This window comes from Leptonychotes weddellii, chromosome 7 (assembly GCF_054177405.1).
Source record: "Leptonychotes weddellii isolate Sample4059 chromosome 7, ASM5417740v2, whole genome shotgun sequence".
Taxonomy (NCBI): domain Eukaryota; kingdom Metazoa; phylum Chordata; class Mammalia; order Carnivora; family Phocidae; genus Leptonychotes; species Leptonychotes weddellii.
In genome coordinates, this window is record NC_138375.1 from 42,207,276 (window position 1) to 42,235,115 (window position 27,840).

General features: G+C 46.5%; 1 protein-coding gene across 1 annotated transcript; it reads right to left on the reverse strand.

Annotated features, from left to right (window-relative positions):
* Positions 1 to 980: 980 nt before the first annotated feature.
* Positions 981 to 27,301, reverse strand: FAXDC2 (fatty acid hydroxylase domain containing 2). Its single transcript, XM_081826222.1, is given in 10 exon segments — positions 981 to 1,330; positions 2,110 to 2,276; positions 2,629 to 2,686; positions 2,688 to 2,732; positions 3,235 to 3,440; positions 7,431 to 7,552; positions 10,696 to 10,799; positions 10,931 to 11,022; positions 13,413 to 13,460; positions 27,041 to 27,301. Coding segments are annotated over 10 exon segments (1,383 nt in total). The 3' UTR covers positions 981 to 1,050.
* Positions 27,302 to 27,840: the final 539 nt, after the last annotated feature.

Below are 27,840 nucleotides of genomic sequence, written 5' to 3' on the forward strand. Positions count from 1 at the left end.
GGTGTGGTTTGGAAGGCCAAGGAAGACATTGTCTGGTAAGCACCTAGTCGGTGTACTGGGCAGGTCTGGAGCTGTAGGGCTGATAGGACGGAAGGAGTCTTAGATCTGCTTGGAGACTTGATATTAAGGTATTTTATAAAACAATGGATGGTTTTGACAGAGCTGAAAGTTCGGGAACAGATGCAAATATATAACAAGAATTTAGTAACTGATAATGGTGGTCTTCAAACTATCCTTGGGAGCTGCAGGGCTCCTGTCGATGGCTGGCTGCTGAGGGAAGGCCAGGCTGGGGACTGCTGCAACCCAAGCAGCTCTCTGGTTTTGTTTTAGATAATAAGGTTCCTGAGAAAGTTTCATTTGAAATAAATGGTGTTGAGAAAGTTAGTTAATCATTTGGGGGAAAATGAGGGTTTTGCCCTTCGGTCAGTCATGTTTTTCTTGCCTTCTCACTGGAGGAAGAGGGTTCTAGCCTCCTCAGTTGGGTGTCCCCAAAGGTCAGGAACTCTGACCCTTCCCTCTGTGGATAAAAGGGCCTCCAGCTTAGCAGGTTAACAGGGTTTGGCCTTTGGTTTCCATGTTTCCATGTATGGCTGAAGGTAGGTGTTGGGGTTTGGTGTGCACCTCTTTGATATCTCAGTTTTAATCCAGGGAGGAGCTGTGATTGGCATTTTTCTTTTCATAGAGGGATGATGTTTGTTTGCAGTGGGGCAGAGTTGAAATGGGGCCTTTGTTAGCTGACCTGTTTTGGCAATGAGGGTGTCCTAGCCCTGGCCAGAGTAGGGTATGCGAAAAGCTTTTGAGGACAGGAAGGGGCAAAACAATACCTTCTGTTTCCCTCACCCCCTGGCACCCGGAGCGCTCCCTGGAGTTGGCAGTAGCTTCCTATCTCGCTGCCACCTTTGCATTCTGTCTTGTCTAGGCCAGAAAAAGGTTGCCTGGGGTCATTTCTCCCCTTCTACAGCAAAGGACAAAGACCACTATTTTTTTTTTTTTTTAAGATTTTATTTATTTGAGAGAGAAAGAATGAGAGAGAGCATGAGCGGGGGAGGGTCAGAGGGAGAAGCAGACTTCCCGCCGAGCAGCGAGCCCTATGCGGGGCTCGATCCCAGGACCCTGGGACCATGACCTGAGCCGAAGGCAGACACTTAACACTGAGCCACCCAGGCGCCCCTCTCTCTCCATCTTCTTCGGGGCATCCGGGATGCTCTCAGACAGTGGGGTGAAGCGCAGCAGGAGGATGTCTCTCTCATAGGCCTTGGTCTGCTTAAACACCGTGTCAGTCCCATGGAGGTGGTCCAGCACCCCCAGCAACCGATAGCACTGGCTGAACCTAGAGGAGAGAGGAAGGTGCGGGAGGCTGGTGTGCTGTTCTTTTCATTCGTGCCAGCCTCACATTTCTAAGCCTTCTTACGCCAAACCCATCCCCAACCATGCTGACCATCCCCATCAGAATATCCCAGGGAGTTGTACACATTCCTGGGGCCACTCCGGACTGAAAACCTACGCTCTCCCTTTGAAAAGCTATGTGAGTCCGATGCACACAAGTCAGAACTTGTGGCCGAGCTTGGCTTGTTCAGGTAGGTTCAGGGACCACCTCCATCAGAGTCCCCTAGAACAGTTACCAAAATGCAGTTTTTCAAGTCCTGCTGCCCCCCACACTTTGATTCCGCATATCTGGAGTGGAACCCAAGAACCTGCATTTCATCAAGGTATCTCAGGTGATTATGGTGCTGGAGGTTTGTAGACCACACTCGCAAAAGCCTGGAGGCTTTCAGAGAGGACAACCCCTTGAATTGTGTGCAGTATTTTTATGTGTATATGCATTGTTCTGACAAGTGTCCCTAGCTCACATTAGATACTCAAAGGGCCCTGGACCTGAGTAAAGGTTAAAAACCCACAGCTGCAGGAAGACCCAGTGTCAGGAAGAAGGAAAAGAGCAAGGTGATCTGGATCCAGCATGGTCATTATTCTCCCAACCTCCAGACCTCTCCCTCTCCTAGCACCAGCACATTGAAACTGAAGTGCTGGGGTCATGTCTGCTCCTGGAAGCTCCAGGAGGTAAGGTGAAGGCTATTGCCCAGGGACCCATAGTGGGGAAGGAGGTCTTACTCAAGATGGTGGTAATCATGGAATTCAGTTGAAGGCAGGAAAGGTAGGTGGTAGCCAGAGTGGGAAATGGTGGTGATGATGAGTGCGAAGGAGAACCACATGGTGATAGAGGACAAGTGGGAGCCCATTACTATGGGACCCACCATCATCAGCAGCATGTTGGAGGCCTGCAAGGGGAGGGCTGTTTGAAGGTGGGCCCTAGAGAGATGGAGGGGACCCAATGGGTGTCTACTTTGCCCCAGGGTGGTACCAGGAAGACTTCCTTGACTCAGATCTGGAGAATCTGAAAGAGTTGCAAGACCTTGATTCGCTGGAGTCATTCAACTTTATAACTTTGGGACAAGTTACTGTTTGAGATAACTTACGTTGGGCATCTCACATAGACTAGGTCAACAATAAATGGTAGCTGCTGAATGGGAAGAAGGAAGAAGGGGCCACTGTGGTCTAATTCTTTGCGGGAGACCTTAGGGAAGGTGATTGGGGCCCTCCGCCCTTTGCCTGGAGGAGAGTTTTACTGACCACATGATCAATAGGGTGGCTGTAGAAAGAGACCAGGCCAATGGGAGCTGTCCACTCGGTGTTTCTTGTGGATTTTCTTGTAGAATGTTGGGTGGTGAAGGAGCCTGGAAAAATAGTTAGTAGTTAATAATCTGCCAATCTCCCTTTTCCCTTTCCCACCAGGCCGTGAGAAACCAAAGGTAGGACTATGGAGCAAAGTTACAAACGCACTGGATTGGCACTTGGACAGACCTGCCTTCGAGTTCTAACCCCACCTCTTACGCTGCATAATCTGGGGGTGGGTTACTTCGCGCCGCTCTACCTCAGTTGTACTAGCTGTGGGGATGGTACGGATGGTGCCCACAAAGGATTCAATAAGGCAACAAATGGGAAACTGCCCCACTGCACACATGAATGCGGAAGGTTCTTTCTTTCCTGGACATTTCTCAGTTGCCTCAAGTTGTCAGTCGTGGAACCAACAGTTGTGTCCATGTTAACTAAAAAGAGGCTTTTGAGGCCAGGTGGTGTTGGTCTTGCACCTACAATTCTGAGGCCTCAGTTTTCTCCCTTAAAAGTGAGCCCTAGGAGAGTGAGGAGCCAGCTGTGCTTGGGCCGGGACCCGCTCACCGGTGTGTGTAGTAGAACAGGACTTCCTCAATCAGAGTGAAGATAACCAGCTCCCGGAGGAACCAGTGGAAGGTGGGTAGCTCTCGGTGGCAGGGGTCTCCCCACAGCTTGAGGATGGGATAGAGGAAGACCAGCATGGGCAAAGAGATCACGACCTGGTTGAAGAGAACTGTGCGGATACACTGGCGTAGTTTCTCGGTGTCCACCTGCACGAGGTAAGGAAGGAGGGAGATGGACGGGAGTGTGAGAAGTAGGTCTTTCTAGAAACGGCTTCATGGTGACCCGCTCACAGGAGGCCCTCACTCTGGAGTGGGTGCTAGGTGTGACGTTTGGCCATAGCCAGCAGCCCCTCACTGCTGCCCAAGCCCTGGGGTGGAACCATCTGGCGATACCCCTGCTTTTGGAAACTCCCTTCTCAGTAGCCTTCAGTCAGCCTGAGTCTGCCTTCTCCTTCCTGCAACTGTCACCACTGTTCTCCCCATTTCTCTGGCCAGGCCCAGACGTACTTCCTGACAGGTACCATAGGGTGCCTCCAGGGTGCTTAGAGAAGGCTGTCAACTCTCAGGTTGATATCCTTATTCAGCCTCTGAGCCCCTCCTCATCCACAGAGGCTTGACCATGATCAGGTGCAGAGCAAGGTCACCTGCCTCCTCATGTGGCCCAGCCTCGCTGGACTAGGCCCAGAGTGATGAGAAGGTGAGCCAGAGAACTGCCTATCCAGGTCTTAACTGAACTTCCTGTGACTTGGTCTTCCTGGTTTTCATGGTGGGGCTGTCAGGATGGAGACCTGCCTGAGCATTCTGTCCAGGTTTTCTTTGGAGAGCTGGCCCCAAATCTCCTACCCCGCTGAGCCTCAATACTATAGCCAGCATTTGCCCAAGAATTAGTACCTGACCCTTCCCTTCCTCAGGGCACTGGGGCTCCCTGGAATAGCCCCATGACCACAGGTTACTTCCTGGGTCCCGATGAACTGGTTTGGGACTGGTCAGAAGGGAATTCTCCCCGAGTGGCCTCTGTGAGCTGGAGGGGTTCTGGCTGCAAGGTAAGGCTGAGTTCTAAGAGGTCCTCAGGCTTCAGGCCCTGCTCTTCCTCTAGCTTTTTCAGGTACTGCATGTACTAACTGACTCGAATCCACTCTCTAAGCTTTCAACTGAAAGCTATCCCATGGTGAAGCCAGGTCTGGCTAGCCTGGTTCGAGAGCACCTGTAGATGAAGCCATACACCTCTTCTGGAAATCTTGGCCGAGAGGAGGGCATCACATGTTTACTCCTTCATTTATTCAGCTGATATTTCTTGAGCACCCTCTACATTGCAGGCAGTGTCCTGTGTGCTGGGAAGCAAGCAATGAGCAAAAAAAGATTCCTTCCCTCATTGAATTTCTATTCCTGGCACCAACAATCTTAAATAGAATGGTCAGGGTGAGCTTTGTTGAACAAAGAGATGGGGATGGTGAGGGAAAAGATACCTGTGGGGAGAGAGTCTTCAGGTGAAGGGCACAGCTGGTGAAAAGGCTCTTGGCCCATTGCAGGCATCCTTGACTGGAGAGGAGTGCGAGAAGTAGGAGGTGAGGCCAAAATGGTGGGGAGGAGCAAGAACATAGAGGGCTTGTAGATCATTGGGAAGACTGGCTTTTACTCCAAGGGAAATGGGGGGTCATGGTGAGCAGAGAAGTGACAAACTCTCACAGGATTACTCTGGCCACTCTGTTGACCACAGACTGTGGAGGAGGCAAGAATAAACACAGAATTGTGGTCCTATAGACAGAAGAGAATGACAGCTCAGACCAGTGGAGGTAGTGAAGGGCAGCCCTGCCATGAACTCAAACTGGGGAGGTTGTGGGTGGCAGTCTTTGAGGGGATGAACAGAAATTCTTTTGGGGACATGTTGGATGGGGGTCGGCAAAGAGGCCTTTGGCAATCTGAGCCTGGAATTCAGAAGAGAGTTCTGGACTAGAAACAGGAATTTGTGAGCCGTCGGCATAGAGATTATATTGCAAGTCACAACCCTGGAAGAGAGAAGTGCGGGAGTGAAGACAAAGGTGGGGAGCAAGGCCTGAACCCTGGGAAGCTTAGCATTAAGAGGCGGTGGAGAAGAGGAGAGACCAGAAGGAAGATTGTGAAGGAGCGGCCACTGAGATAGGAGAAGTGGAGAAGCCAGGTAGGAGAATATATAGCGAGAATGTGGAGACATGCAGCTGTGAAGACGTGCCTGCTAGGGCTAAGGAGAGGAGCCTTCGAGAGCAGTGGGGGTGGAGCAGTGGGGGTAAAGGCCTGACGGGAGGAGGTTCACAGAAGAGGTGAGATGATGGGTTTGTGGTTATTGGGGATATACCGGCTGAGGGATTGAGGGTGAGGTTTGTAATGTTTGGAACTTACTTTCAAATGGGTAAGCTAAAAATTATAGATGCATACGTATTTGTATTTTTACATCTAGATAATGCAAATACTGTAAAATGTTTAAAAGTGAATCTAGGCGGTGCATGAATGAGTGATCATATACTCCTTTTTTTCAACTTCTGTATCTATGTTTACAATTTTTCATAATTACAAAATGTTGGGAGAAAAGCGTGGACAGAGAGGAGTTGGAAACTGTACAGACAACTCTTTCCTAGAGCCTGGTTACAAGTACTGCTCGCAGGCTGATGTGGAGAGTCTGTGGGATCTCTCTTCTGCTTGCCCATTTCCTTAGTGAAGGAGGAAGCGAGACTTCCTGCAGGTCAGGGAAGGAGGTGTTGGGGATGTGAGGAAGGAGGAGAAGGTGCAAATTGGCTATCCAGGAGAGCGGGAGAGCAAACAGGGCAGGGGGCTGGGGGCCTGCGGGGGCCCACGCTGTAGGAGCACTGGACCTGGAGTCCGACGAGAGGAGCCCTGGCTCTGCGTCCTAGTGACACTCGGACTTTGAGCTAGTCACTGCTCCTTTCGGAACCTCAGCTTCTACAACATGCAACCAGACCTTCCCTGTGTGGCTCTCCAACCACTGTAGGCTGTCACAGTGAATGTTGTCATGGTAGGTGATACTCTTGAGAGCTGATGTGGCCTGCTGGTGAGAGCATGAGCCCCGGGGTCAGAGAGCTGGAGCATGAATCATCTACCCATGTCACACCTCAGAGCCTGTTTCCTCATCTGAACCATGAAGGTTATGACAGTACCTGGCCTTGAGCATTTACTCCATGGGGTCTGATAAGGAGACCGCCATGGTCTGACAGATGAAGGGCTCTCAACAGTCAAGTGTTGGCTTTGACACGTCAGCCCCAGTCCATGCCTGCCAAGCTGGACCTGGAGGAAGCCCCCCTGGCTGGCTGGCAGTTACTGTCTCAGGTGAGCGGGGCCTTGAGCCTGGCCAGCAGCCCTGGTTCAAGAAGGGGCTATTACGAAAGCCTGGGTCAAGGGCATTATTTTTCACCCATTCTGCTTTCTGCAGTGCCGGGCTGGGGCAGAATGCCCTGATGCTGAGATGAGCTACCTAGGCACCCGGACCGATAATTAAAGATGATTGTCTTCTCTGGGAAAGAAGCCAGAATGTGGTTTGAGTGGAGCTGGGGAAAGAATCTGGGGTTAAGAATGAACTTCTTGCATAAGAAAAGGCTCTTGGAGGTTGTCAGAGCACCAAGCAGATGACTGGGCTCAGAGCACAGTGCGGCTCCCTTCCAGCGCTGTGTAAGTCGAAGACGTGTGTACTGGCCTTCTCTCCCCTACTGGGCTAGGAGTTGCTTGTAAGCAGGGTGCAGGCCTTGTTTCGTGGGGCTAAGCTACGCACCGGCAGTTGAAGTGAATGACTTGGAAGGAGGACCTGCTTAAAAAGCAGCCACCGCCCACACATTCAGACCCCTGTATCCACAGTGGGCCAGCCACCATGTCATCGTGCTTTCGGCATCCAGCCATTGCCGTCCCTACCCTGGTGGCTGAGCCCATCATTTCGGTTCCCCAAAAGCTGACCGCAGTGCTGTGGGGTGGCACAGACAGACACAGGGCCAGGGCTGGGAATCAGAAGACCAGAACATTTGTCCTGCCTGGCTGGCTCTGAGATCTGGGGCAGATTATTTCCTCTCTCCAACCTTCTCAGCCAGGGGAGCCTTGTACCCAGTAACTTGGCTCCCGGTGGCCACGCTCTCTCCTGGGCCTGCGGTGAGCATTGTGAGTGTGGCTTCCGCTCTTGCCTTCTGTGCTTTGCCCAGGAGAAGCCACCGCAACACTTATTGGTTCATTCTTGCCAACCTGAATTCGGTAGCGGGAGATGAAGTTAGGTTTTCCGGTTGTGTCAACCACCAGGAGGAGCCCATTGAAGCTCCAGAAGACCAGACTCGGTACTTGGGTGACACCTGAGGTTGGGGAGCAGAAGGAAACAATCAGGGGACTCGAGGTTCTCGCAGCACATGTATTAACTGAATGCAGCTTGACGGTGACTAAGGCTGCATGGTAGACAGTCCCTTGCCAGGGAGGTCTTGGTGCTCCAGGCCAGAGGGCCTTAGTTGTAAAATGGAGACCACAACCTTCTAGGTGGTTGAAGACAAAAAAAATTGTTAAATTGTTAAATAGAAATAAAATTTGGGGCGCCTGGGTGGCTCAGTCGTTAAGCGTCTGCCTTCGGCTCAGGTCAGGATCCCAGGGTCCTGGGATCGAGTCCCACATCGGGCTCCCTGCTCGGCAGGAAGCCTGCTTCTCCCTCTCCCACTCCCCCTGCTTGTGTTCCTGCTCTCGCTATCTCTCTCTCTGTCAAATAAATAAATAAATAAATAAATCTTTAAAAAAAAAGTATAAAAAAATAGAAATAAAATTTATAATAAATATATAATCCATAAATACAATAATGAATAAATAAACTACAAATAAATTTAGGTTGACATCTGGGAGTCAATGCCCATTGAACACTTTATGAATTCCCAAGGAAGGGAGAAGCAGAGGAAGTGCTTGGTAGGATAGGGTTCCCAGTGAGCACTGGACTAGGAGTCAGTCAGGAATCTAATCCCTATGACCCTATTAACTGTGCAGTGGGATTAACTTCAGGCATCTAGCCAGCCGTTCCCAAAGTGGAAAACTCATCTCTCAAGGCGCTCCTTGGTTAAACAGTGTTCATACCCTGCTTTCTTGGAGAGCCATGGTCCAGACTAGCCTGCTAATGGCTCTAAGAATTCCTGCAGCAGAGAAACCCATTTGACTTTGTTAAGCCCAGCCTTTCCCAGTCTTTTTTTTACCCAGGAACTATTTTGTCAGAACTCCTAAGAATAGGATGGCTATGCCCGGGACAGTTTCAATTTACATCAGGCAGTCTAGCCTAATTATTAACTAACACCTCATTTACTCTCACAAATGTCCCTCTTTGGATGATAAATTGTACAGCCACCTCACCCATTCACATCTCACAACACTGATGTTCTGCAGAATACTTTAGAAACTGCTGATTCACACTTAAAAAATTGAGATACGGCTTTTTTTGCTTTGCATCCCACCTTCCTGTAAAGTCATTCCGAGAATCTCTGATCTCTGTGAACAAGCACTTTGTCCACGCTTATTGGCAGTTATTCAAATGAAAATACAATGTTACCTAACTCTTACACTATTAAGTTTGTCCATGTCTTGCCTCCTCCTAAATATCCCAAGGGGCAAGGGCATTTTACTTTGTGTCTCTGTACTGTTCCTCCCATACCCTTCTTGCCCCTACCAGAAGCCCCAGGGCCTATGGCAGTTGGGGCCTGAAAAATACTTGGCCAGCACTATGGGGAAATATGATTAACACAATATCTTAGGGAGCAATTTGGCAGTATCCAAAGAAGAAAAAAAGACTGACAGAAACAGGGAAAAAAAAAAAAAAAAGAAAGAAAAAGGCCACACATGTCCATACACATATACATCCATTACTGTGTTAAAAAAAATCACAATAGAACACTTAAGGAGACTGAAAAAAATAGTTGGTATCTTATAAGTTCACTCATATATCCAATATAGATTCTTCTATATTTATACTAATTTATATAATATTTATACAATTTATACTAATATATTAACTGCGGTTATTTCTTGGATATGAGAGTGGGTGATTTTCACTTTCTTTAGGCTTATGTGAATTGTCTGATGTTTATTTTTAACAATGAACATGTATTTACTTTTATTCTCAGAAATCACATGCTTTCTTATTTTGGAAAAAAAAAGAAAATGTTAGCTTGGTGGTTGCTAGTAGGCCATCCATCAAGGTAGCGCCTCCTTATAGATCCAAAGGCTCCTTGAGGAATACAGAATAAAAGCCCCAACAAGAGAAGATCTTGCACTTTATTCCAGCTGTAACACTTAAAATTTCAAACACTTATCTCCTTTGTATTTGCTTTTCATTGGGCTGAAAGGCAGTTTTCCCATCATTGTAACAGGAATATATCAGATGTTTTCCCACCACTTTCCCCATATATGTTTGTAATCTGCATTGTTCTTTTCAGTGACTCTTCAATGACAGCTTGCATTGAACCTGTCCTATCTAATGTTTAGCCTGTTTTCAGAGTTCTTCCAGCTGAAAACAATTGTCAGGGACATTTTATTTGTACTTTTGCTCTGTGACAACTGGCACTTTTTTTTTTTAATCTCCCCTTCTAGACTGTGACATAGTTTTTTTATTATTATTTTTAAAAATATTTATTTATTTATTTTGAGACAGTGTATACACGTGGGAGGCAGGGGAAGGGGGGGAGAGGAGCAGAGGGAGGGGAGGCAGAGAATCCCAAGCAGACTCCCCACTGAGTGCTGAGCCTGCTTCAGGGCTCCATCCCAGGACCCTGAGATCATGACCTGAGCCGAAATCAAGAGTCAGACGCTTAACCGACTGAGCCGCCCAGGTGCCCCTGTGACATAGTTTTTTAAATGAAGTAAACACTTTATCTTAAATATCTCTACATCCTCTGTAAAAATTTGGCACAGAGTAACATTAACAAATATTCTTTGAGTGAGTGAACCTGTGATTGAGGACATTCACCATTGTAGGTAATGCTGTTATAAATATCTATGCCTTTTTTCTTCCACATTTTCTTTGGCTTGTTGTGAGTCATTCACAATGTCAGTAAATATTTATTAGGTGACCACTTGCTGTCAAGCCCCAAGAGCTAGATTATACCAGGGATGAGGACACAGTCTCATGGGAGATAGAGCAGCCCTGTGTGCTTGTGGACCTGATATCCAGACGCAGGATTATTACTCTAAACATGCATTCATTTTCACACACACGGTTTTGTTTTGTTTTGTTTTAATTTTTCTATTTTGGGGGGGAGGGGAGTCTCAGGTTCTTTTCTTAGATATCCTTAGGCATCCATTTCAGATTGCCTATGATTAGCACTCTTTGGGATTACCACTGTCTTAAACTTTTCAGGCTTCATTCCTTGGAATAAGGAGCTGAGAAATCAAAGTAGAGAAGTAAACCACAGACAAAGAATTAAACTATGATCATGTACCCAAATCCTAAGCACTCGTGGTCTGGGAACCTCACCTGTAATGTAGAGGGTCCACTCCTTCCCTTCGAATCTCGACAGCAGCCTCTCCCACTGGACTTGCCAAAAATAGCCAGAAGTGCCCCCAAATCTCTGAAGATGCCTTGGAAGAAAAACCATTCGGGTTTCTGGGTGAAGACTGCTGGGTGGATAGCTGCTTACCCCATGCTCCGCCTCTGGACCCCCAGCACACTGCCCGCAGGTCCTGAATGCAAGCTGGCTGCACAGACTTACCATGTGACTGTGTTCCAGAAGGCCACAAGCAAGAGAAGGCCAGAGGCCAGGATGAAAGCTGTCCTCCTCATGGAGCCCCAGATGTGTCCCTCCTAGAGGAGGACGAGGAAGTGTCAGGCCCCATCAAGCCTCCTGCTGTCACAGGCAGCTCACACCGAGTCCTGGCAGGGAAGATGTGGGATCGGGATCTCAACCATGTCAGCCTTGCACATCTACTGGCCTTTCCCCAGCCTCTATGGGAGGCTCTTTTTTTTAAAGATTTTATTTATTTATTTGAGAGAGAGAGAGAATGAGAGAGAGCACATGAGAGGGGTTAGGGTCAGAGGGAGAAGCAGACTCCCCGCCGAGCAGGGAGCCTGATGCAGGACTCGATCCAGGGACTCCAGGATCATGACCTGAGCCGAAGGCAGCCGCCCAACCAACTGAGCCACCCAGGCGCCCTGGGAGGCTCTTCCTTATCAAGAGCTCGTGGGCTGTTACATGGATATGTTTATGAAAATAGGAGTTCAAGGTTGGGGGAGGGAAGAGAATAAACCTGACTCCAGAGAAACTAGCAGGCAGGCAGTTCTGTCACCCTGAGAAGGACAGGTGAGCCTTCCCCAGCAGTGAGGCTTTATCACCGGTCCTCTTGTGCAACAGAGATGCTCATTCTCTCTGCTTTGGAATCACCTGGGAGCTTTTAAAAAAAATCTCGATGCCTGGGTTCCTCCCCCACCTGATTACTTAAGATCTCCAGGGTGGGACCTGGGTCTCTATGTTTTTTTTTTTTTAAAGCTCCCCAACTAATTCCAGTGGGCAGGCAAGGCTGAGAGAGCCATCACAGAAAGATCTGCAGGAGCTGTTCATGGGCCAGGCCTCTTTCCCCATCGCCATCCCCCTCTTGTTTGTGAAGAAAAGAATGAATGAACCCACGCTCTGACTTTTAATAATTCCTCCGCTTCTGGTGAGAGGAGCCTGGGTTGCCAGCTCTGCAGGCTAATGAGCAGTTCTAGGGCAACGAACAGAGCCCTGGCAATGACCGGGAGGTCCCTGACCTAGTCTCCTCCAAGAGTCTGAAGTAGAGATCATTGCAAGCTCGATGGTCAAACGAGGTGCCCGATTTGGAGAAGGAAAATGTTACTGGCTATGTCACCAACTTCCATTGTACCGTGGGCAGAAATTACAAATGTCCCTTCCCTCTGCTATTTCTAAGCCCAGATGGAGTCTGCGGATATCCTTTCCTGGGAGAGAACTGGATGTGGCAGTCCCTCTAGGTGTGTGCCTGAAGTTCCTTGGCAGGTCGTGAATCGGACCGCGGGCACGGGCTCAGGGGGATGTTGGGGGAAGGGAAGCTGCTCTAATAGGATGCTATGTTTTAATCCAGACTTCGGAGCTCTGAAGGAGCACGCTGGGTGGACTGACCCATTCAGAGCACCCTGAATCTGCCCCGGATTGTTTACTTTCAGCTTACCCCCTCCCACTTCTGATCGAAAGACCCAAGAGCACGAAATTGTTTTCCGTGGCCAGTGAGAAGTTTTTGAAGCGCTAGTGCTCCTCAGGTCCTGACTTCTGAAAATGAACTTTTCCCTCTCTCCTTAGGCCTGGATGGGTAGGACCAATCAGAGGAACTTACTCAAGCAGGCCACTGAAAGGTCACCCTCAAGCTTGCCAGACATTTAACTTGGGCTTTGCAATTATTCCTTTTTTAGTATTCAGAGGACCCTTTTCATGAATTTTTCCAGACTCGCTAAGAATTTTTCATTTGAGTGTAATCAGATCAAGTTAAATCAAATTAAAAACCTCAATTTCGCATATACGATTAGCTATTTTTTTTTCAGGGATTGTGTTTTCTCTCTCTCTGGCAGCCCAAGTGAAAGGACTATAAACAGGCCAAAGGTCTCTGTGAAGTGCAAGAGCACAGGGCAGATGTCAGCTGGGGTCAAGAGCTGGTTCCCCAGGGGCGCCTGGGTGGCTCAGTCGTTGGGCGTCTGCCTTCGGCTCAGGTCATGATCCCAGAGTCCTGGGTTCAAGCCCCACATCGGGCTGCCTGCTCAACAGGAGGCCTGCTTCTCCCTCTCCCACTCCCCCTGCTTGTGTTCCCTCTCTCGCTGTGTCTCTCTGTGAAATAAATAAATAAGATCTTTATAAAAAAAAAGAACTGGTTCCCCAGCCCCCAGTGGGCTTCTCCCATCTCTGGAGCAGTTATAGAAAGGGGTGGTTTCAAAGGCCTGAGGGATGGGACATTCTTAGGGGCCAAGAGACAATGGAGGACAGCTATCAGGCTTTTCCGCTACTCCTCCCCAGTGATGCTCCGTCATGCGGGCAAAGGGGCTTGAGTTACATGGCAGCCGGGAGTCCAGGCTTTGCTTAGCTACTGAAATGAACACACCACCAATGTGTCAGCTACCCCTAAACCTTGGCGGGGGGACCTCAGATACGCAGCACGTGCCGCTATGGAAGGAGTCAGTGGCTGCCTTCTCACTAGTATGGTGTTGGTATTTACCTGCTTTGCCTTCTCATTCTGTTGCATTCTTCTAGCTTCTCCCTTCATCTGGAATAAGAAAGCACCAGTGAGTCATGATGTCATGTTCGGAGGCAACTAAGGAAGCAGAGACCGAAGAAAGTCAAGGTGAATGGCTTGCTGTGGTTTTTAATGCTGACTACTCATTAAAATCATCTGGGAGGTTTCAGAACCTCTGTCCGGGCTCCACCTCTGGAGATCGGTAATTCGAATCAGAGTTGGCAATGGGGGACTCCATCTGCATGGAAATGGCTCTCTACAGATGAGCTGTGACAAATCCTTCTTTGGAATAGCTTCACTCCCTGCCTCAGCACAGCCCTGTCTCATTCAGAAGCAATCTTTCCTCTGCATCTCCACTGTGCCCTAACTGCTGATGGCCTATAGCCCCAAGATAGCAGGACTGAAGCCAGGGCCTGGCCCCTGATTTGCGTGGACAGCTTGTGTAAGCTCTGTGAACTCAGGTTACCACACACAGGGGCTGTATTTGCAATGCTAACTGAAATGGAAGCATTTTGTAAACTGTTCAACAGGATTCAAATGCTGGGTGTATTTATATGGAGGAATCATTATGACAGTGAGTCTGGAAATCTGACACCTTTCCTCAAAGTTCTATCATAATTGTGTCTATCACTTACTGGTTTTATGACCTTGGTCAAAATGTCCTCTCTGAGCCTCAGTTTCCTTCACTGTAAAATGAGAATAACAACAGGGTCTCCTACTTGCGTGATCTCTGCTGGAAGGCTGTAAGGGCCATGAGGACGGGCTCTCTGGTGTGTCTTTCCTTGGGCCTTCACATAGGAGGTGCGTAGCACATGTATAGTGAGTGGATGAATCAAGCAGAGGCTCTGGTTCGTTGGGCCAGTGTTTGCCCAGATGTACCTCGGGAACCCCTACATCAGAGTCACCCCGGGGGTTGGCCGAAACCCAGATTTCCAGGCTACAATCAAAATCAGTCTCCTAGGGTAGAGCCTAGGAAACTGCATTTTAGACTTGTTCCTGATGTGGTTCTGGGGACTTCACTGTCAACCCCGGCTAGGTAAGCTATGGGCTGTGGGCTGGTAAAGGGAATGGCCATCACCTGAGGTGTATGGGGCTCAGGCTGGCTCTGCCAAATGTCTTCTCACCCAGTCCCAACTCCTTCCCTTCTTCTTGGCAGAAAACAGAAGCTACAAGTTTGCATTGCTACAGAACAGTACTTCTCTAAGTCTACCCACTGGGGGAGATAACACCAACATCATGAAATCTAACCCATGTAATTTAATCAACCAAGCACAATATATTGGGACCTACTCCGTACCAGGCCCTGTGGCCTTGGATGGATACTGCAGGGCACACAGGGAAATCCATGGCAAGGACACTGCCTTCGAGTGGCTCATAGTCCAGCTGGAACCAAGCCTAGCAATATAGGATGAAGTCCAGCAACTGGGAAGAGAATGGCAAGAAAGGCCTCAGGATGGGGACAGAGAGGAACCGGGCTTGGATCTGGGGCTAGAATTCAAGATAGCACAGGCCTATTAAAGTCCGGAACAAGAGAATTATGTTCATCATCACCACTACTTTTAACATTCAGTGGGGCATTCCTCAACACAATTAGACAAGAGAAGATAAGCAAAGGTAAAGAATTGGGAAGGAAAAGGTAAAATCCTCACTATTTTTGGAGGCAGTAATCCCCTCCTAATTGTGGGGGATACATTCCAAGACCCCCGGTGGGTATCTGAAACTGCAGGTAGCACTGAACCCTTTATACACTATGCCTTTTCCTATACATCTATACCTATGGTAAAGTTTAATTTATAAGTTAGGCACGATAAGAGATTATAACAATAAAATAGAAGTTATAACAAAATACTGTAATAAAAGTTACGTGAATGTGAGTGATCTCTCTCTCTCTCATCCTTCCTCAAAATATCTACGATATTTACCCTTCAGGACAGAAATCTTTTGTCCAAGTTCATACTCTTCAGTGTGGCACCCATAGATAGGATGACACCAGCCACAGATTTGCCTTTGCTCATTGTCACTGCAGTTTGGTCCCAGGTTGCCATGGCATCAACCTTAGCCCTTATTCTCAAGGAATAAATTGCTTGTTGTTATTTTTTTTTAATTGCTTGGTTTTTCTTTCTTTTTTTTTATTGTTATGTTATGTTAATCCCCATACATTACATCATCAGTTTTTGATGTAGTGTTCCATGATTCATTGTTTGCGTATGACACCCACTGCTCCATGCAGAACGTGCCCTCTCTAATACCCATCACCAGGCTAACCCATCCCCCGACCCCCCGACCCTCTAGAACCCTCTGTTTTTCAGAGTCCATCGTCTCTCATGGTTCATCTCCCCCTCCGATTTCCCCCCTTCATTCTTCCTCTCCTGCTATCTTCTCCTTCTTCTTCTTTTTAAACATATAATGTATTATTTGTTTCAGAGGTACAGATCTGTGATTCAACAGAATTGCTTGGTTCTTCTGATGGTTTGTGTCATTGTATGCGTTCTTGCAACTTCTATGTGCCCTTCTGGATGCCCTTTTAAATCTTGGCCTTTTACAGTAGCTTCCTGGCATTCCTATTGTTTTTGCAACAAACTTAAAGCATTTCTCCATATTTGAAACAATGCCATGGTTTTCCTGGGAAAGTGGCAGACTGGGACAGTGGCTGGATTTGGTAGTTGGGTAGTTGGGGATTGCACTTGCCCTGAGTTGCCAGCCAGCTTGACTTTGTTCAGTATCCCACTACTTGTCTTACTGTAAAGCTCTAATAATTACAAGTGCAGTGCTAGCACATGAATAGGCAGACATATATAACAGATGAGAAAGCCCAGAAACAGACACATATAAGAATTTTTTTTTTTAAGATTTTATTTATTTGACAGAGAGAGACATAGTGAGAGAGGGAACACAAACAGGGGGAGTGGGAGAGGGAGAAGCAGGCTTCCCGCTGAGCAGGGAGCCCGATGCGGGGGCTCGATCCCAGGACCCTGGGATCATGACCTGAGCCAAAGGCAGATGCTTAACGACTGAGCCACCCAGGTGCCCCCACATATAAGAATTTAATATATGATAAAAGGAAATCAATATAAATGGACTTTGAACTGAACAGATGCTGAACCTCCCCTATGATAAGAGAAATGTGATTTAAAAGTACAATGAGAGGGGGCACCTAGGTGGCCCAGTCAGTTGAGCTGCCAGTTCTTGGTTTTGGCTCAGTTCATGATCTCAGGGGTCATGGGATTGAGCCCAGCGTCCGGCTCCTCGCTCAGTGCAGAGTCTGCTTGTCCCTCTCCCTCCCCCTCTGCTCCTCTCCTCATTCTCTCTCTCTCTCTCTCTCAAATAAAATATTAAAAAAAAAAAAAAAACTACAGTGAGAGATTACTTCTCACCCATTAGCATGGCAACAATCCAAAAGTTTGATCACATGCTATGCTGGTAAGGCTGAGGGGACTTTAAAATTGTATTTGTTCTCATTTTTTTCTTAAGATTTTATTTATTTATTTGACAGAGAGCACAAGCAGGGGAGCAGCAGAGGGAGACAAGCAGGCTCCCCGCTGAGCAGGGAGCCCGATGCAGGGCTCGATCCCAGAACCCTGGGATCATGACCCCAGCAGAAGGCAGATGCTTAACTGACTGAGGCACCCAGGCCTCCCTCAATAAAGACATTTTTTTTTTAAGATTTTATTTATTTATTTGACACAGAGAGAGGTAACGAGAGCAGGAACATAAGCAGGGGGAGTGGGAGAGGGTGAAGCAGGCATTTTTAAAGAAAGAGAACATGGGTCAGTTAAAATCTTAAAAAAAAATGTCTTGGAGAGCCTGGGTGGCTCAGATGGTTAAGCGTCTGCCTTCGGCTCAGGTCATGATCTCGAGGTCCTGGGATCGAGCCCCATGTAGGGCTCCCAGCTCAGTGGGGAGTCTGATTCTTCCTCTCCCTCTGCCTCTCCCCCTGCTTGTGCTCTCTGTCTATCAAATGAATAAATAAAATCTTAAAGTCTTTATTGATACACAATTTACATACCATATGATTTACCCATTGAAAGTGTACATTCATTCAGCTTTTAGTATGTTCATGGAGTAGTGCACTCATCACCAGGATTTATGTTAGAACATTTTTATTACCCCACAGGGAAACCCTGTACCCTTTACTCATCAATTTCCAATCCCTTTCTCCTTCCACCCCCCACTCTAGCCCTAGGCATCCAGCAATCCACTTTCTGTCTCTCAGGATTTGCCTATTCTGGACATTTCAGATCAATGGAATCACACGCTATGTGGCTCTTTGTGAGCAGCTTCTTTCACTGAGCATGTTTTCAAGGTTCATCCATGTTGTAGCATGGATCAGTACTTCATTTTTTATTGCCAAGTGATGCATCACATTTCATTTATCCATTCATCTGTCTACGGACATTTGGGCTGTTGCCACTCTGTAGCTCTCATGATAATGCTGCAGTAAACATTCATGCACAAGCTTTTGCGTGGACACGTTTTTATTTCTCCTGGATATGTGCCTAGGGGCAGAAGTGCTGGGTCCTACCGTCATGACATTGAACCTTTTTGGGAATGTAAAGTGATTGCACCATTTTACATTTCCAACAGCAGTGTATGAGGGTTCTAATCTTAGATCCTCACCAACACTATTTATCATCCCTATGGAAGAGTGTCATAAACTGGCTAAAGAGGACCATTACAGATCATGTGGTCCTGCCCTGTGATGAAGATGAAGGAACCTAGATAAAGGAGGGCAGGCAACCTCCCAGAGTTTGTAGATGGCACAGCCAGGATCAGAGGCTGGCTTCCAATATTTCTAAGGATATTTTATTCTTTTGTGTTTGATTGTACTCGGTTGTATGATTCTAGGTGCATGTTTACCAGCTATGACCTTCGGAAATACCGCTTCTCTCTCTCTCTTTTTTTTTTTTAGATTTTATTTATTTATTTGACAGAGAGAGAGACAGCGAGAGAGGGAACACAAGCAAGGGGAGTGTGAGAGGGAGAAGCAGGCCTCCCGCGGAGCAGGTAGCCCGATGCGGAGCTCGATCCCAGGACCCCGGGATCATGACCCAAGCTGAAGGCAGACGCTTAACGACTGAGCCACCCAGGCGCCCCCAATACCGTTTCTCTTTGACCCACATTTCTTGTAGATTACTTCGGCTGGAGAAAGACAACAGTGACTTATGAAGTGCCTTCCAGAGTTTGAGAGTGAGGACAGCAGGAAGGGGTGATAGGCAAGCTGCTCACCATCTCCACTGGGATGACATTATGCAGGAGGAATGCGGTCAGTTCAGAGGAAAAGCTGTCAGGGAGGAATACTGGGACATTTGATACCCAGTCAGGGAGACAGCACCTGATTTAAGGAGAGGCACCAGCGGGCTTAGTTGTGCTGTCAGTCCAATCCCCACTTGGAGGCAGGAGAAAGAATTTCAGCCACTCTTTGGACTCCACCCTACCTCCCCACTTGAGGCCAGCTTCCTTGTCACCCCTGCTTCTTCTTCCAGCTCCCTCTGTTCCAGATGAACCTGTTAGCAGGCCTGTAGGTGTGGAGTTCTGCCTCACTGTGAGTTCTCATGAAAAGCAAAGAGAAACAATGGATTGGAGCAAAGCCACCAGCATTCACTCTTGTCTGACCCGGGATGGCAGCCAGGAGTTCTTTGCTTGCTTGGGTGCTAGTGGGTGCTCCGTAGTCATATTCCTTACCACCCGAGGCTTCCAGAAGGATAGCTGAGCAGGCACTGCAGGACGGCAAGTCTCAGCCCCAACCTGCGGCAAACACCCTTGCACCCCATCTCGGACAGCACATGTTACTTAATAATCTGGGTTTAAAAGGATTTCCAAAAACTCTCCCTTAAATAACAATTTTCTCCATCTCCACTGTCTTGAGCCGTTCCTGTTGGCCCCATTCCAAGTTTGCTCCACATCCTCCATGTGGATGGGGCCCGTTCCGAGAAGTCACCCTTTACACAGGGATAGGATTCTTGGACAAGCCAAGGTCATTTTCAATCTGGCAGTTTGCTGCCTGGAGTTCTGAAAAGCACAGAGCTTTCAGCATGAGGAAGGTAGTGGTACATTGCAGCCAAGCCTGGCACGTGTCTTAATGATAAGGAACCAAGTGTCAAAGGAAGCACCGTAAGCTGAGAAAGACTTGGGGATCTCAATGCCTGCAAATCATTTGCACACAGGTAGAACTTTTCTATCACCTTGGATTTCCCTCCTTAGTTCCTGCTGGGAAGTGGGAAAGACTCCGTTTACCCTGTTGAGATAACCATCTCTTCTGGGGAAGGAAACAGAAGGGTTTAGGGTTTATTTGTTAAGCTTCCAGAACTGCTCTACTGTGGGAACTTCACTTACAAGCCAGAGTCTCATCCTAGCTTTTTCCCCATTAGCATCACCATTATCTTTGCCAAGAGCTTGCGAAGCTAATGCGACATGGTTTCTTATCTTTAGAAGCTCATCCATTCCTTCCAGGAACATTTACAAAGAACTTACTTTGTGCAAGGAACCCTGGAGATACAAGGATAAATGAGAAACTATCAGTTTAGATACATAAACCCATCATTCCAAAATCTGTATGGAAAGTACTTGGCTAGAGGTCCGGGCCAGAGCTAAGAAAATACTGAGTAGGGCAGGAGATCCAGCATACCCAAGAAATCTTTAGAGGAGGACAATGCCCAGGTTTTCTCTGTACTCTTAGACACACGATCTCCAACCTCAAAACTTAACCTTTTCCTCCTGGATTTCATCTTAGCTTATCCAAGGAATGTTGTGTTTTAGTTAGATTATACTTTTTAAATCTTTTTTTTAAGATTTTATTTATTTGAGAGAGAGCACAAGCCAGGGGGGAGAGGCGGAGGAAGAGGGAGAAGCAGACTCCCCAGTGAGCAGGGAGCTCGATGCAGGTCTCAATCCCAGGACCCCGGGATCATGACCTGAGCTGAAGGCAGACACTCAACTGACTGAGCCACCCAGGAGCCCCTACATCATACTTAAAAAAAAAAAAAAAAAAAGGCAAGATAGATGTCACAAAAACAGACACATAGATCAATGGAACAAAACAGAAAACCCAGAAATGAACCCACAATTATATGGTCAATTAATCTTCAACAAAGCAAAAAAGAATACCCAATGGGAGAAAGACTGTCTCGTCAACAATGTTGGGAAAACTGGACAGTGACATGCAGAAGAATGAAACTGGATCACTCTCTTACACCATACACAAAAATAAACTCAAAATGGATTACAGACCTAAGTTTGAGACATGAAACCATAAAAGCCCTTGAAGAAAGCACAGGCAGTAATTACTCAGACATCGGCTATACAACTTTTTCTAGATAGGTCTCCCGAGGCCAGGGAAACAAAAGCAAAAATAAACTACTGGGGCTACATCAAAATAAAAAGGTTCTGCCACAGCCAAGGAAACAATCAACAAAACTAAAAGGCAACCTACGGAATGGGAGAAGATATTTGCAAATGACATATCCGATAAAGGGTTAGTATCCAAAATACATAAAGAAATTATCAAACTCAATGCCTGCAAAGTGAATAATCCAATTAAAAATGGGCAGAAGAGCACTGGGTGTTATATGCAAACAATGAATCATGGAACACTACATCAAAAACTAATGATGTAATGTATGGTGATTAATATAACAATAATACATAAATAAATAAATTAATTAATTTTAAAAAAATGGGCAGAAGACATGAATAGACACTTCTCCAAAGAAGACATCCAGATGGCCAACAGACACATGAAAAGATGTTCAACATCACTGATCATCAGGGAAATGCAATCAAAACTACAATGAGAGATCATTTCACACCTGTCAGAATGGCTAAAATCAACAACACAAGAGAACAACAGGTGTTGGCAGGGATGTGGAGAAGGCGGAACCCTCTTGCACTATTGGTGGGAACACAAACTGGTGCAGCCACTCTGGAAAACAGTATGGAGGTTCCTCAAAAAGTTAAAAATAGGGGCGCCTGGGTGGTTCAGTTAAGTGTCTGCCTTAGGCTCAGGTCATGATCTCAGGGTCCTGGAATCGAATCCCACATCGGGTTCCTTGCTCAGCAGGGAGTCTGCTTCTCCCTCTCCCTCCCCCTGCTCATGCTCTCTCTCGCTCACTCTCTCTTTCAAATAAATAAAATCTTAAAAAAAAAACTTAAAAAAATCAAAATAGATGTATCAATCTACCACATGACTATCAAAACTGCCATTGAAGATATTCCCTACTCCATTACTTTATGCTCCAAAAGAAGTAATGTACTTTGTATGAAGATACAGATGCTAAATTCTATAAAGAAATTAGTGTACAGTTTTCCTCTTTGGAAGAAGTGGTATGCTTTTTTGTAAAATGCAGAAAAAATTTGAGTCAATCCATTTTGGTCCCTCCACCTCTGCCTTTTTGCTTTGGCTGCCAGGAAGCTCAGAGTTAAGTTTAATGCTCAATCACACATTGGGGAAGTTTTTTTTCTATTATACAGTCCTATATAAAAAATGATGTATGTATATAGATGTTCAATATGACAGGTTTGAATGGCTAAAGATTAGAAACAAGTTAAATATCCATTAATAGCAATTGGTTAAATAAATTATAGTACATCCAGTGGTGAACATTTTTCAGCCAATAAAGGAATAAGGCAACTTTGTGTGTACTCTCCAGAAGTATTAAGTGGGGGAAAAAAATGGGTGGAACGTGTGTGTGTGTGTGTGTCCTGTTTATGTATGCATAGGATAATACATAGAATATTTGACTGTAGCTGGAAGAATATCTAAGAAACTGTTTACAATGGTGGTTTCTGGTAAGGTGAACTAGTTCACTGCGGGACAGGGTAGAAGGAAGGCTTTTTACTATATGCCATTTCCTGCCTTTTGAATTTTGCACCGTGAGTATATTTTACCTATTCAGAAAATTACAGAATTGTTAAAAAATTTATTTTTTTTTATTTTTAAGATTATTTATTTATTTATTTGACACAGAGAGAGAGAGAGCGAGAGAGGGAACACAAGCAGGGGGAGTGGAAGAGGGAGAAGCAGGCTTCCCGCCGAGCAGGGAGCCCAATGCGGGTCTCGATCCCAGGACTCTGGGATCATGACCTGAGCCGAAGGCAGACGCTTAATGACTGAGCCACCCAGGCGCCCCAGAACTGTTAAAAATTTTTTAAATAAATTCAATGCCCATTCATAGGAAACATTTTATTGAAGATCTTTAGAGTAATTAGCTCTCTAATTAGCTTTCCATTTCTCTAAATCAGATTAATTTCAATTCCTTTGAGAAGTCTTTGTTTCCCCTGAAATTGTAGGCCATTTTTTTCCATGTTTATTTTTCAGGATAGAAAGGTCCATAGCTTTCATTAGATTATTAAAGGTAACTCTGATTGAGTCAAGCAGAGAAAGACAATTATCATATGGTTTCACTTACATGTGAAACATAAGGAATAGCATGGAGGACATTAGGAGAAGGAAGGGAAAAATGAAAGGGGGAAATCAGAGGGGGAGAAAACCCAGGAGAGACTGTGGACTCCAGGAAACAAACAGGGTTTTAGAGGGGAGGGGGGTGGGGGGATTGGTTAGCCTGGTGATGGGTATTAAGGAGGGCACGTACTACATGGAGCACTGGGTGTTATGCACAAACAATGAATCAGGGAACACTACATCAAAAACTAATGATGAACTGTATGGTGACTAACATAACATAAAAAACAAAACAAAGCAGTGCCTTGTTTCTTCTCCTTTTTTTGCGGGGAGGAATGTGAGGGGGGGAGGGAGGTTAACAACTTTACATGGTCCTGAAGAAGAGCAATGGCAGTAAAGCATCTGGTTCTTCTCTCTATAGATCACAATTCAAAACAGTATGAAAGGTATTTATTGAGTGTCGGATGGTTTCTGATCAGTTTTTACCTATTTGCAGCTGTTCTATTGTATATATCCTTTACTGGAAGCTATTTCAAACTCTTTGGAGATGGAGACTGGGTATAAAATATAAATAAACAGAACCAGATATTAAAATTAAAAACAAGAACTAAGAGAGAGTAGGATGACTATCTGTACCATGAGACATTGACCCTGGAAGGAGGCAGCTCTGCTTGATTCCAAAGGCAGAGTTCTGGGGCGCCTGGGTGGCTCAGTCGATTAAGCATCTGCCTTCAGTTCAGGTCATGATCTCAGGGTCCTGGGATCGAGTCCCACATTGGGCTCCCTGCTCAGCGGGGAGTCTGCTTCTCCCTCTCCCTCTGCCCCTCTCTCCACTCATGTGTGCATGCTTTCTCTCTCTTAAATAAATAAATATAATCTTAAAACAAAACAAACAAACAAAAAAAACAAAGGCAGAGTGCTGATGCCCATGATGTCCATGTGATGGAAACTAAGTGCCGCTGGACTGAGTGATTAGAGGCTGATATCTAAGTTAGACCTGGGAACCTTCGGCTACCAGGTAAACCTTCTGGCCAAAGGAAAGGTGACCATTTATCTTCTGGTGGTGGGAAGGCCTCTTTGGCTGCAGGAGTCACAACATTTTTCTGCCCACCTCTGATTTCAGTGGAGGTGAGGAAGCATTTCCTAACATTTGTTCTTTGGCTAAGCTAATACGCCCACATACTATCTCCCAAGATATTTACCTTGGTGTTTGACTCCTCTAAGCTACACCACCCTATATTCTGCTGAATATTTTATGCCAAAGCAGCTTGTTTTCTGTGCCTCTCTACCTGCCGGCAGACATGTTTTCAGTTTTAAGTGGACAGAGTCTGTCAGAAAGGTTCTAGGAAAGTCCCCAAACATGGTAGGCTGATGTGTCTTAAGAACAGAAGTTCTTAACATCATTTGCCAATGGGAGTGCTCAAGTTAGAAGTTTTGGCAAACAAAATCAACAGCAATTATTAATATTTAATATGTTAAGGTGCTATAATCATTACATTTTTATTGTGCTTTCCCTCTCTGACCTTTTCCTTTACCTTTTAAAGTCTCCCATCTAACAACTAGACGTGATCTCAGAGCCCTTCAATTCAGATGCTACAGTTTTCCATTGGAAGACATGGGGGCATAGAAAGGTTCAGTGCTCAGCTTCAAACTACGCAGCCATTTAGTGGCAGAACTTGATTTCAGTGCTTATTATACCAACTGAGTTTGCAAAAAGTGTAGAATGTGCTGATGTTGATGCCTCCAGGGTGGGCATCAGGATTGTGAAGGAACACAAAGGAATGAGATCAGCCTCTATTGGCCATGAATAATGGATTAGATACTGTGTGTGTGTGTGTGTGTGTGTGTGCGCGCGCACGCGTGCAAGTGTTTTAATACCAGAGGGAAAACAGAACATGTTTTCTCTAAAATATTAGTCATTTTTTCAAGAAACGTTTACTGTATGCAAGATACAATGGTAGCCATAGGGGATACAAAGATGATAGGACATGCTTCTTGCCCTACTTAATAAAGTAATACCATATAGCTTTGATTTTTCAAGTGAGAAAGTATGTAGGAGGAGAATATGAAATTGCATTTACGATGGGAATGCATTTAGGGAAGAGAAAGAAAGAAAGGCACTAAAGGTAAATATTCTAATACTCTGTAACAATGAATTGATTCCCCTTTAAAGGGAATTTGATATATATTGTGAGATTATCCAAATTAGATACTTTAAGTATGGTTCTTTTGAAAGCAGATGATTCCGACTATGCAAGCTTTTTATTGCAGAATCCCCAGTCTAGGAAAATGATACGGTGAGGCTACAGCTGATGTTCATGACCTCGAGAATCTGAATACAGAACAGAGGAATGGGGTGAGGGTGGGAGGAGTAGAGACTGTTTAAATTTTGTCTGCAGCCTGAGACTTTCACATTTTCTTTTTTTAAAAAAGATTTTATTTATTTATTTGTCAGAGAGAGAGAGAGAGAGCGCACACACAAGCAGGGGGGAGTGGCAGGCAGAAGGAGAAGCAGGCTCCCCACTGAGCAGGGAGCCCAAACTGGGACTCGATCCCAGGACCCTGGGATCATGACCTGAGCCAAAGGCAGACGCTTAATGGACTGAGCCACCCAGGTGTCCTTCTTTCAGATTTTCTTTCAGATTCTAGGTCCCTGAATATTCTGCATGGTTGATGAGTGTTCCCATTTTATAGGTATAAGATATATCATCTTTATATGACTGTGTACTGTTTCTTTGTAAACATCTTGTGAAATTATTAGAATATTTACTTTCGGAGGAGGAAAAAAAAAGACAAAGAAAGACATATAAGACCTCATTGATCATCTAATCTACCCCTTCTGTTTTATAAGCAAAGAAGATTGGCCTCAATTAGCAGAACTGACTTATTCCAAACTCCATACAATTTCTGGGAAAGTCCAGGCTTCCTGAGACTTCACTGGGCGCTGCATGTGTGTTTGGAGGAGCACAAATTCTCTTTCATAAGTGGGAAATGACATCGGGAGAGGGCTACCGGCAGGAGGACGAGAACTCCCATTACTTCAGCCTCTGCTCTCAGGCTGTTCATGGTCTTGGAAAAAGCTGAGCAGGCCATCTCCAGGGCTGAGGACACTGACCTGAAATGACCTTCCTCTGGTGAGGAAGATTCTGAGGAGCTGCTGTGACCAAGGTCTGCACACAAGTGAGACTTTTATAGGTGACAAGATTCTCATTCAAGAAGACAAAATGCCTGAAAAAAGGTGAAACTCTGAGCAAAAGACTCAGGATTGTTCTACCAATGTTCCCTTCCCTGCCTTTGCTGCAGGGTCTGTGTACCCTTTAAGAACTGCCTGTCCCCGGCGCCTGGGTGGCTCAGTCGTTAAGCATCTGCCTTCGGCTCAGGTCATGATCCCAGGGTCCTGGGATGGAGCCCCACATCGGGCTCCCTGCTCGGCTCCCTGCTCGGTGGGAAACCTGCTTCTCCCTCTCTCACTCCCCCTGCTTGTGTTCCCTCTCTAGCTGTGTCTCTCTGTCCAATAAATAAATAAAATTAAAAAAAAAAAAGAAAAAGAACTGCTTGTCCCTCCTGTTGGCTTGCTGTTGGCTTGCTGGTGAAGAGGAGCCTGCCTGTTTACAGCACCAAAAAGAACTGCTTGTCCCTCCTGTTTACTGGGAAAGCCACAGCACCAGACACATGCCTGCCATGGAGCAGATACTCAGGAAGTATCTGTTGAATACATGAAAGAAGGGGGACTGAATAAAAAGCATTGTTTTTTGCCCTCAGAAGGTGTCCAACATTTGCTTTGAATATATCAGCACCTTTCCCTGGTACTAAGGCCTTTCCTTTCTAAGGCCAGAGGCTGATGCTCAGAGCATTTCTGTTATCAAATTGAATTCAGAATCGTGATATCTCAACCCGAGAAATGTAGTTGGAATTGCACATGAAACGGAAGCAAACCACAGTCTGTATCCTGTCTTGCTTGCCTGAAGCCCCAAAGGGCCTGGGGGAGCCCCTAGAACTACCAGCCTTAACGTTCATCCCCATCCACCTCGCTGACTGCATCCTCTCACCCAGTAAGCTTTGTGGGAATCCTTCCCGGGAACCACCAAGCTTCTAGTAATTCTAAAACCACTGCTAAATCTTACTATGTTGCAACAAGACAGCCTTCACACAGTTGTCCATTTCTAGCTCACACCTTGATCTTGTTTTAAGACAGTTAAAATTGGCTACCTGCCTTCAGGTGATCCTGGCAGGTCAGAGAAGCAATTTGTTGCTTCCCGACAGACTTGCAGTTGGGATTTTCCTCTTTCGATTCTGACTTGAGAGTTTCTCCTTTATTCACAGGGTTGTGAAGCCAAACCCTGTCCATCTGACACGACTGACGGTCAGTTGCTAGAAGAACAAGGCTACAGAGGACGGCACAAAGGCAGGCTCTGCGGACATCAGCGAGGGCCATGAAGGGGACGCTGGGCAGCGAGAAGACGTCCCAGGACATTGTTCCGAGGTAAATCTCACCTGTTCTGTCCGTGGGGGAGGGCAGAGAGGGGGCAGAGGGGAGAAGAACGGACTCTGCCTTTCTTGAAGGGAACTCGGAAGCGCCCAGACGGTGGCGGACAGCTCCCTCCCCCGCAGCTCCCCGCTCACCTCTGCGGTGGCCGTTGTCCCAGCTCCTCCGAGGTCTCGGCCGCAGCCCAGGCTGGACTCCGCTTCTCCCTCGGGCCCTACCTAGGCGGCTGCTGTCACTGCGCCGCTGCCCGACCGCGCGGTTCCCTGGTGGCTTGCGGAGGCCGGTCGCGGTGATCGAGTTACCCTGCAGCCCACTGGCTCGGGCCAGACACGTGACCGGAGAAAAAGTTTGGGTCTGCGTGGACTGGAGACAAAAAACGCCCTTCTTCCCGAAGGACATCTCCTTAAAGCCAAGAGCAAATGCGCACTTCAAGTAGGAGCTTGAAAGAGCGCATCTGGCCAAACTCGGGGCTTTTTTCCCCTTCTTTTTAAAAACTTCCTTCATCTTCCTCAGCTTAAGATGCTGCT